The 10,601-nt window shown below is 67.3% G+C and overlaps 1 protein-coding gene across 1 annotated transcript; it reads right to left on the bottom strand.

Annotated features, from left to right (window-relative positions):
• Positions 1-1,138: 1,138 nt before the first annotated feature.
• On the bottom strand, positions 1,139-8,271 carry LOC123351742 (phospholipid-transporting ATPase ID). The gene is made up of 10 exons (XM_044991336.1): positions 8,241-8,271; positions 7,827-7,915; positions 7,529-7,685; positions 7,079-7,262; positions 6,626-6,849; positions 5,952-6,035; positions 5,318-5,563; positions 4,882-5,020; positions 4,316-4,446; positions 1,139-3,839 (listed from the first exon to the last, which is right to left on the bottom strand). The coding sequence occupies exons 3-10, from the start codon at positions 7,667-7,669 to the stop codon at positions 3,555-3,557; spliced, it is 1,434 nt and encodes a 477-aa protein (XP_044847271.1). The 5' UTR covers positions 7,670-7,685; positions 7,827-7,915; positions 8,241-8,271; the 3' UTR covers positions 1,139-3,554.
• Positions 8,272-10,601: the final 2,330 nt, after the last annotated feature.

The following is a 10,601-nucleotide window of genomic DNA, read 5'->3' as shown; positions in this document are numbered from 1 at the left end:
TCATGGGAACTTGCCCTGCTGGTGGATGCGACTGGCTCAGCCCTGCCGGGCTGGGGGGATGCTCTGCCCTGCTCCTGCGCCTGCCCAAGGCAGCAGCGTTTCTCTGCACCCGCAAAGCAAGAAGAATTTGGAGTTTAAAATAAATGCATGAAATCCTGACCCCAGCGCGCCAGGCGGGCGAAGCGCTGCCCGTGCAGCCGAGGGGGGGGGGCTCGCCTGCGTCTCTAGGGAAGGGGGCGCAAAGCTGACCTGAAAGGCCAGCTGGGGCTGGAATGGGGCAGCTCTGAGCAGGCGGACGGGGGATTCTCCTGGGCCGTGAAGGGCTCAGGGTTGGGGGAACTTTTGCTCTTTAAACAAACCCTGAAGTTTGGGGGCTAGAACTGAGCTCACAGGTTCCCCCAGTAACACAGAGTTAAAGTCCAGAGCCTGCCCCACAAGGGAGCTGATGGGTAAACGCCCCAGGCTGAGCCCCACGGGTACCCGGATCTGCCACGGACTCTCCTGCCTGACTCTGGGGGCGTCACGCTCTCCAGCTCGGGTCCTGGCTGCAGAACAGAGAGGACGATCCTGCCTTGGGCTGTCTCTGGAGAACAGAAACCTGAGCTGGGCTAATGGGGGGCTCCACCCCCCTTGCTCCCGACACAAACAGGCCCTTGGATTCCACACACAGACTCAAGCTCTCGCCCCAGCATCACAAAAAACAAGCCAGTTCTAGGCCATGCAGATGCCATGACACCCTTGAAAATACCAGTGTAACCTGATGCCTGCCTGAGTTTACAGAGAGCCTAAAACAGCAGCTCCACAAGGTGTGAAGTGACCCTCACTCAGGGCCCTGCTTTGAGTGTGCGAGCGACACACACACAATTTGGCATTTTCCCCACATACCACAGAATTCAGCTTGCCAGCTGCCAGAGGGGAGTCCGCTCTGCAGAGCCCGGCGTGCATGCAGGGGCCGGCCTTACACGGAGCGCTGGGAGAACCTGGTCCTGTGTCTGCAGAGCACCCAGGGCCGTGGATGTGATGAGGGGCCCGGTGGCAGGGCTGCAGGAGTGGGGGCAAGCAGCAGCCCTCAGACATGGGCAGGGTCCTGGCCCCCTCCCCTTTCACGCTCAGAAAACAGAGGCTACGTGAGACAATCTCAGAAAGAGACGTTTTTATAAAAGGCTATTTTTTTTCCTCTCTTTATACCCATAAAATGATACAATTCTGTAAGTATAGAAATGTGTAATAAATTATACGGACTGCTCCTCGGGCCCGGCCCAACGCCACCTCCCCCCCCGAACAAACAGAAAGAACCAAAAATAGATACTTTAGCACACGAGCGCCCAGCCAGCTCCCAAACAGACAGTTCCTCTTTGGTATAAAAGTCAGACTCCGGGGGCCGCGCCCCTCCCCCAGCCAGGCCGCTCCAGCCCTTGCCCCTTCCCAGAAGGGCTTAACACAACCACAGCAATGCCCGAGGTTACTTCGACCTTCCACAGCCCAGCCCCCCTGGGGACTCCAGCACTTCACAGAGGGGAGGGAAACTGAGGCACAGAGCCCGTCACAGAGCTGGGAATAGAACCCAGGAGTCCTGGCTCCCAGACCCCCCCTCCCTCATTCTAAGCATGTGGGCACAGCTCTGTAGTCACCCCAGGAGCTGTAACCCTTGGGGGTGCAGTGACACCCCCCGCACCCGAACCTGCCCCTGGCTTGCAAGGCCCCTTACCTTCAAAGGCAGAATGGGACGGGGGGGGGGGTGAACACTAGGTCCTCCCCCCCCCATCGTATTTGGCACCCTGCACAGACAGAGCTCAAGGGGAGGGAGGAGGGTGGCTCAGGAGGCATCCCCTGCACAAGACTGGCCTGGGCCCACAGTGCCCCCTCCCCAGGGGCTTTTTCACCCCTCTGCCTCCAGCTGGATCCCACCTCACTGGGGCTGGCCCCTGAGCTGATCCCCACCCTAGGGCCCGTGGGATCTTTCCCAGCCTGGCCACAGCCCAGGGTCTCCAACATCCTGCAGCCTCAAGCAACTCAACCTCCGAGGGCCCCCGCGCTATCAGGATCGGCAGCAGCTGGGGACACTACAGCAGTGAGCCGTGCGTGGGCAGCGTGCGTGCCAGAGGGCAGTACCGGGGGGGAGGGGCTGTGCAAAGGACACGAGGAATGCATCACAAGAAGCGTGCGGAGGTGAGCTACAAATACGTGTGCAAGAGAAGGGCCGTGTACCTGCTAGTGCTGCACGAGGGGGCGGCCAGCAGACTGGACACTTCCCCAGGGGAGCGTGGACGGCTGGGGCACACACACACACACACACACACACACACACTCTCTCTCTCTCTCCCCCCCCAGCACAGAGGGGAAGGGAAACGGCACAGAACACCCAGATGATTGTGAAAGGCTCCCTGGTGCAGGGAATGAATCACAATCAGCCTGTCAACAATGTTGACCTCAGGACCCGGCCCCTTGCCTAAGCCTCTGGCACGTAGCAAATTCAGGAGTTGGGGTGGGGGGGCTGGTTCCCCTTTCGAATCCATCAGCTGGGCTGGTCCCAGGACCTGGGCAGAGGTCACACGAGGCCAGAGCCAAGCTCCACCAGCTCGAGGGGGGGGGGGACACAAGTACCAGTCAAGAGCCCCGTGGCTGCGCCCTCCCCCCGCAAGCTGGGAGAAGCTCAGGGCTGCCCCTGCAGCCAGGACCCCGAGGAGCCCGACTCAGGTGGCCTTCGCACCCCGGCTTTGCTCTGGTCTGTAACAGCTCCTTAGGGGCCCGTTTGCTCCCCGGCTCCAGGGGCCACAGCCTCCAGCCCAGGGCGGGCACTGACTGGACGCAGCACTCAGGGGCCGGGTCTCCGCCCAGCCACGTACGGTTTCACCCTGTGTAGAAACCAGCCGGGGCAGAGGAGAGGGCAGGGCCCATAACTCCTCCCAGCCCAGGCTCCCCCCACCCCACCCCTGCCCTGCTGCAGGAGGCCAAGCCCATGCCCCCTGTGGGGCGCCCACGCAGCCCTGGGACTGACGCTGCCCGCCTGGGGAGAGCGTCTGTGCCCCTTTCTGCTCAGCCGGCTCCTCCCCAGGAGCAGCCAGTGCCAGCGGGGACAGTGTAAACGGGGGGGCTCCGGTTGCTGCTGCTTTTCTCGTTTTATAGATATAAAAAAGACACATGTGGCGGCGGGGGTGGGGGGGACGCGCTGCCAAGCCCAGCTGCCCCCTGCCAGGCCCGGCACTCCCCGTGTCTCCAGCACGTTACATTCACGTGTGACTCAGGCTCGCTGTACACGCCGGGCGGTGGATGTCCCGATACAAGATGCTGCTGGCGCTCTCTGCGCCCAGGGTCCGGACGGGGGTGCCGCGCCGGGGCCGCTGGGCCGTCTGGACGGGGGTTTTTTGGTTACACGGTTGGCTGTGGTCCAGACTCTGCCTCCAAACCTCAGCACCTGGAGAGCCTCGTGGGGCGCCCCGACCCCTTGCCACGGCAGCACCCGCAGCAGCCAGCCAGGATCCGCGTGGGAACAGCTGGGGGCGCTGCCGGGCTGTCCAGCCCCTGGCGGGAGTGAGAATCGGAGCCCCCCAGCCTCACACCTTGAGTGGCTTGTCGGCCCCCCCGCTGGGGCTGCTGGCGGTGCTGTCTCCACCCTTCTTCTTGCGCAGGGTCTCGATCCAGCTGGAGCTGGAGCGGGCGGCGAAGCTGGAGAGCGCCAGGGAGCTGAGCCGCATGTTCTTGCCCGACATGATGAGCTCGCCGAAGCCCTCCTGGTGGGAGAAGGCGTAGCCGGAGCGCCGCGAGCCGGCACGGCCCACCCGCCGCATGCAGCGGTGCTGCGCTCGCTGCTTCTTCCGCACCAGCTGGGTGTAGCGCACCTGGGGGGGGGGGCAGGGTGAGGAGCCTGGCCGAAGACCCCACAACCCGCCCTCCGTGAAACTGCAGGGGAAAGGCCCAGCCAGGGTGAACGGGGGCCGGGAACAGACGTGGTAGCCTGCCCGAGACACCCCCCCAGTCCTCCCCTCCCCGGGCAGCTCCTGCAGGAGCTGGTTAGAGATGGGGGCAGGGGCCAAAGCCATGGGCACGTTCCAGTGAGGGGGCAGTAGCCTGGGGGGAGGTGGAGCTGGCCCCTGCCCCACCATGAGATCGCTCGGGGCAGACAATTCCGCCCCACAACCCTGGCCGAGTGGAGATGGATCCAGCCCCCACGCTCCACGGCGAGGCCTTTCCTGGCGCTGGTCAGAGGGGCACTGCGGGGCAGCCAAGCATGGGGCGCTGGGGGCGAGGGACGTCCGAAGCCCGAGGAGGGGGCCCACTCCGCGCTGGGGGCCCCGGCTCGGCCGCACGTGCTCACCGTGTCCGATAGCTCGGGCTTCAGGTCCAGCTTGAGGAATCGGAAGGCCACGACTGGCATGATGCAGACCACGGTGGTGAGGGTGATGGTGAGCCAGACCGTGGGCTGGGCCAGCGTGTTCTGGGCATTACCTGGGCAGCAGGAGGGGGAGAGACCTGAGAGCCAGGCAGGTGGGAGCGGCCTGCCCCACTTCCCCTCCTCCCGCGGCAGGAGTCAGCAGAGAAATGAAGCTGTCACCGGGGTCTCCCCCGGCCCCGGGAATCAGGCGTGGTGCTGGGGGAGCAGCAGAGTTCAGAGGGCACCGACCGGGATGGGGGAAGGGGCACCCCAGCAACCACTGCCCCACTAGAAAGCTGCCCTCACCTGCCTTGGGGACCCCCCCCGGTGCGGTCAGGAGTGAACCCCCCCCGGGCAGATTGGCAGGCACCTTGGGGCGGGGTTCCCCTTCCTTTGGTCACCGGAGCACGTCTCGTGCAGTCAGCCCCTGGCGTGGTGGGGACCTCAGGGACACCTCGGTCCCGCCTGCGGCACCTGCCCCTCAGGCGAATGCAGCTGCTGGGACTCACCCACAAAGCGGAACTGGTTGGGGAAGATCTGGAAGAGGCCGTTGCTGTGCATGGCGAAGAGGATGGCGAAGTACACAGCCAGGCTGCCCCAGATGAAGAAGTGGTTGATGGCCGTCCAGAACCCCGTGTCCAGCCCAATCTGGGGGAAGAGGGGAGAGCTCAGGGGGCAGCGTAGACAGGCTGCCGAGCCGATGGGCAGCCCCGGGGCAGCGCCCTCGGTCCCCCAGTGTCGCACAGGCCCAGCGCCCTTCACCACGCACTCCGGCAGCACCGAGATGCAGCCACCTCTGGGGTGGGGCACAGCAGCCGCTCAACAGCTTAGATCCGGGTTCCTCTGCTTCCTGGGCTAACTGACCCGGTACGGGGTGCGAGAGAAACGTCGGGCTGGAGGGGACCCGAGAGGCCACGGAGGCAGAGCCGAATGGGGGCAGCCCACCTGCACGCTGACCACGATCACCAGGGAGGTTGCCACGGTGACAGCGAAGGACTGGTAGTCGGCCAGCTGGGCGCCGTCGTTGCGGGCGGCGTCGGCGAAGACGCCGTAGGGGATGAAGAACATGAGGACGGAGGTGTAGATGCCCTGGGCGATGCAGATGAAGAACTCCCGCTTGTTGAAGAGCAGGTTGAGCTGGCCTGGCTCGTAGAGCTTGGGGTATTCCATGCTGCGCTGCTCCGTCACGTCCTGGGGGGCGGGAGCATGGCAGGGGTGAGCCTGGGGCCCCCCCACCCAGGAGCCGCCCCTGCAGGGAAGCTGAGGGCTGGACAGGCCATGGACCAAGCCCACCTCTTGCCCCTGAGGAGGGGGCCCTGACCCCACCCGGCTGGGTTAGGGCCCGCAGTGCCCAGGGCCCCAGAGATGGGGGAGCCCCGAGCCCGCCTCGGGCTGCTGCGGCCCTTCCAAGCGGCACCCCCAGAATTCCCTGTCTCCCCACCTGCAGGGTGGGGGCTCCCTGCTGCGATCGCAGGCCACGAGGCTCCATGAGCACAGGAGACAGGCTGGGCCCCCCGCCTCACCCCAGCAGGAGCAGATCTCCACCCTGCCCCTCCCGCACCGATCGGGGGAGACGTACCTGGTCGAACACGCCCATGGCGAGCACGGGCAGCGAGGTGTAGACGATGTTGTACAGGGTGATGAAGTACTGGTCATAGACCGTCTGTCGAGAGATGGGGGGGGGGGTTAGGGCAGGGGGGGCGGGGAAAACACCCCTGCCCCACTGCATCCGGGAACGGACGAGCAACTCGCTTTCCTGCCTCGGAGGCACATGCGCTCCCCTCCCCCCCCGGCTCTGTGCTCCCCCCCGGCCATCCCCAAGTGCTGAAGGACCCAACGACCAGCCTGGTTCTCTCTGCCCCCCACGATGAACCAGCCCCGGGCAGGGTGGCCAGTAGGGAGCTCACTGCGGCCTGCCAGTCCAAAAGCACCAGCCTGCCCTGCCTGGGCATCCTCCAATCGCTTCCAGCAAGGCAGGGAGGATGCAGCCATCGCAGGCTGGCGCTGGGCTGTCCCCGGACACCCGCTCTACACTCTGCAGCGGCTGGAGCCTTCACCCAGGTTCAGCGACAGGCCCCAGCGCAGCCCTCCCCCATCACCACCCTGCAGGGCAGGGCAGGGCCTGTCCCTCCCCGTGTCCATGCAGCACCCGGCACAGCTGCGTGGCTGGGTCCAAATCCAGCAGGCACCGTCCGAAGGGAAGCCCCACGGCCTGGGGAAACCCTGTCCAGGGCGCAGCACCTGGCACCGCACCTGGGCGGAGAAGCCGCAGAAGAACCCGAACCAGAAATGGACCATGGTGAAGGCAAAGTTCTTGTAGAAGAAGTAGCAGAGGAATTTGCACATGCGCAGGTAGGACCAGCGGCCGTGCACCAGCAGGAGGCGCTGCAGGAACTTGAACTGGGAGAAGGAATAGTCGGAGGCCAGCACGGCCTGGATGCCCTCCTGCCCGCTGATGCCCACGCCGATGTGGGCAGCTGTGGGGGGAAGAGACGTGTGGGTCAGCAGGGAACTCAGAGCAGCCCCACACAACGCCCTGCAGTGGGAGAAGGGTGCTGCCCTCCCCAGCCCTCCCCGCCGGGCCTGAACCGGTGCCACAGGCAGAGACTCTCCCCTCCTGCCTGACCCCACCCTGCAGGCAGAGCCCCTCCCCTCCGCATCCAGCCCTGACCCCGGCCCTGCAGGCAGAGCCCCCCCCGCGCTCACTCTTGATCATGCTGACGTCGTTGGCACCGTCCCCGATGGCCAGCGTCACGGCCTTCTTGTACTTCTTCACCAGCTCCACCACCTGGGCCTTCTGCAGCGGGGTGACGCGGCAGCAGATCACGGCCTTGCAGGCGCAGGCCGTCTCCAGGAACTCCAGCTCCATGTCGGCCTCCAGCGCGTGGGCCTGCGGGGAGGGGCGCGGACGGGTGAGCGGCAGGGAAGTGCCCCAGAGACCCGCGCCCCTGAGCCCAGCAGGGACACCCGGAGTTGGGAGCAATCAGGGACGGCAAGGGAGCGCCGAGGGAGGGAATGGCAAAGGGTTACCGGTCGGGACGGGGGGCCCCGGCAGAGTTGGGGGTAGGGTAGGGGGCAGCCGGGGCTGCGGGTCAGGACTGAGGGGCACCGGAGGGGGAGAGGGGAGTTTGCCCTTGGTAACACTGCCCCCCTCACCAGGCTGTGCCCGTTGATGACCAGGGCGTACTCGCCCGCGATGGCCTCCAGCACCGAGGTGAGCCGGGACGCCGACGAGGAAGACGCGAGTTTCTCCTGGCAGGAGAAGCCGTTGCCCATGGAACGTGACGAGTCCATCATCTTCTCCCGGGCTTTCCTGGGGGAGAGGAGAAGGCTCAGCCGGGCTCCCGTCAGCAGCGCAGGGACCGGGATGGGGCGTCCTCCCTACTCCCCCCAGCACCCCTGCCCCAGGCCCCCCCGAGCCCCCGCCCAGCCCTCACCTGAGCTCCTCCCGCACCTCCAGCACAGTGTGGCCTGTCACGATGAACACCTCCGTCATGTCGTCCGTCAGCATCTTGCAGGAGTAACCGATGTTCACGGCCGTCTCTGGGGAGGGGAGACGCGGGCTGAGCGGGGGAGCTTGTGCCCGAGCGCTGCCCCCTGGGGAACCCTCCACAAACCAGAGGGGATCAACTCCCCCAGCCCACTCCCCCTCTGCCTCCCCCTCCCCCCGTGACCCTGGGGGCACCCAGGCTTTGATCCCCAGGGTGCCTTGCAGCAGGGTTCCCGGCACCGCTGGCCACCAGATACCTATGGGGGGTCCTGCCCCTCAGGCCAGAGGGGCTGGGTTCTCTGCCTGAGCAGCGACACCAGCAGTGCCAGCCCAGAACGGCTCCCCTCCACCCAGCCCCCCGCACAGGGCCAGCCTCACCTTGCTTGTCCCCGGTCAGCACCCAGATCTTGATGTTGGCCAGCGTCAGGATGGCGATGGTTTCGGGGACCCCCTGCTGCAGTTTGTCCTCAATGGCGGTGGCCCCCAGCAGCTGGGCAGAGAGAGGAGACACAGCAGTGATTCTGGGGCACCGCCTCGTGCCACGGCCCCAGCCTGCCCCTCGGGCGGCGCTCCGAGCCCACCTACCGTCATGTCCCGCTCCACCTCCTCGTACAGCCGGGCCAGGCGGTCCTCGCGGCCCTCGGAGGCCGTGCTGGCTCGCAGCAGCTGCTCGGCCCACTCCTCGTAGTACCCGTCCTCCAGGTCCTTGTAGGCCAGCACCAGCGTCCGCAGCCCCTCGCCGGCGTACTCCTGCGGGACACAGGGCGTGTCAGCTCCCCAGCCAGACGGGGGCCAGGCCAATCCCTGGGGGCCCCCCAGCCAGCCCTGCGGGGCACGGGGCGCGTCAGCTCCCCAGCCAGACGGGGGCCAGGCCAATCCCTGGGGGCCCCCCAGCCAGCCCTGCGGGGCACGGGGCACGTCAGCTCCCCAGCCACACGGGGGCCAGGCCAATCCCTGGGGGCCCCCCAGCCAGCCCTGCGGGGCACGGGGCGCGTCAGCTCCCCAGCCACACGGGGGCCAGGCCAATCCCTGGGGGCCCCCCAGCCAGCCCTGCGGGGCACGGGGCGTGTCAGCTCCCCAGCCACACGGGGGCCAGGCCAATCCCTGGGGGCCCCCCAGCCAGCCCTGCGGGGCACGGGGCGTGTCAGCTCCCCAGCCAGACGGGGGCCAGGCCAATCCCTGGGGGCCCCCCAGCCAGCCCTGCGGGGCACGGGGCGCGTCAGCTCCCCAGCCAGACGGGGGCCAGGCCAATCCCTGGGGGCCCCCCAGCCAGCCCTGCGGGGCACGGGGCGTGTCAGCTCCCCAGCCAGACGGGGGCCAGGCCAATCCCTGGGGGCCCCCCAGCCAGCCCTGCGGGGCACGGGGCGCGTCAGCTCCCCAGCCAGACGGGGGCCAGGCCAATCCCTGGGGGCCCCCCAGCCAGCCCTGCGGGGCACGGGGCGTGTCAGCTCCCCAGCCAGATGGGGGCCCGGCCAATCCCTGGGGGCCCCCCAGCCAGCCCTGCGGGGGGCAGAGTCTGGCAGTGGAGTTCCAAGGCAACGCCCCACAGTGGCACCCAGGACCCCGGTTCGATTGGCGGCTGCCCTGCGATCCACCCACCCCCCGAAGGATCAGGGCCCCCAGAGGTCAGCTGCAACCAGCGCCCGGGACCCCCACTCACATTCAGATGGTCGGTGGTTACATTCAGCAGCTCGTGGTGGGCCGGGTGCAGCCGCTCCAGGAGGATGGTGTCGGCCCCTTTGCAGTACAGACGGATCCGGCCCTCGGGGCTGCGCACTGGCGGGAAGGAAGGAAGGAAGGAACTGCTGGGACATGCAGGGACCAGAGCCGCCAGAGACCGCGGTGCCCCAAGGGGAACGACCCCCGAGCCCAGCACTGCCTGGCCCAGCCGGGTCAACGTGCCCAGGTCAGGCCCCTGGAGCGAGGGGGGGAGAGGGGAGCGTCTCTGCGGGGGGCAGAGGTCAGTGATCCTGCACCGCCCCAAGGCCCCGTGTTCTCCAGCCCCACCCTGCTCACTGCCTGGGGCCCCCCACGCTCGGCGGCTGGACCCCCAACCCACGGGGCAGCAGCAGCCTCAGGCTGGCAAATCCTGGGGAGCCGAAGGTCCCGTCCACAACCCCCGGCTCCCAGCCCCTGCGGCTGAGCCCCCTGCACCCCCCAGGCACAGACACTGCCAGTCCCCACAGGCCCCTGCCGCCCTCCGCCCCACTGTTCACAGGATCCCCCCGGGCCCGGCTCACCGATGACGGACATGCGCTTGCGGACATTGTTGAAGTCCAGGATGGCCAGCAGCTGGTAGGTGACGGCCCGGCCCAGCTCCTGCACCGTGATGGTCTTGGGCGTGCGCGAGCGGAAGACGAAGCTGAAGTTCCTGGCGGCCGTGACCAGCGCCCCCTCGTCCGGGGACTGCGCCTTGTAGTACAGCTCCCCTGGGGGGGCACGGCGGGGGGGGGTCAGCGCTGGGCCTCCACCACCAATGCCCCCCATGGGAGACGGGCCGAGCTCCCCTGCACCCCCAGGGGACAGCCTGAGCCCCCCGGGAGGCCACCCACCTTCGCTCCTCTCCTCGGACATGACGGTGTGGCAGAGCGAGAGCAGGCGGAAGAACTCGTGCACATGGGGGTTGCCCAGCTGCACGGCCTGCAGCAGGCTGGCGTCCCAGAACCGGAACCGCGGGTCGGCCAGAGGGTTGAAGGAAAAGTCGACCGGCTCCGTCCTCTAGGGAGGGGGAGAGAGTTA

The sequence above is a fragment of the Mauremys mutica genome, chromosome 17 (genome assembly GCF_020497125.1).
Source record: "Mauremys mutica isolate MM-2020 ecotype Southern chromosome 17, ASM2049712v1, whole genome shotgun sequence".
In the NCBI taxonomy this organism is placed as follows: Eukaryota; Metazoa; Chordata; order Testudines; family Geoemydidae; genus Mauremys; species Mauremys mutica.
This window is presented reverse-complemented; position numbering and strand designations above follow the sequence as displayed.

Excerpts from the sequence above, each read along its gene's own strand:
- LOC123351742 (XM_044991336.1), bottom strand. The coding sequence starts at position 7,669 with ATGATGGACTCGTCACGTTCCATGGGCAACGGCTTCTCCTGCCAGGAG. Across the intron at positions 6,850-7,078 it reads CGACGTCAGCATGATCAAGA|CTGCCCACATCGGCGTGGGC; the intron begins GTGAGCGCGGGG and ends TTCCCCCCACAG. Across the intron at positions 5,021-5,317 it reads TGATCGTGGTCAGCGTGCAG|ATTGGGCTGGACACGGGGTT; the intron begins GTGGGCTGCCCC and ends CTCTTCCCCCAG.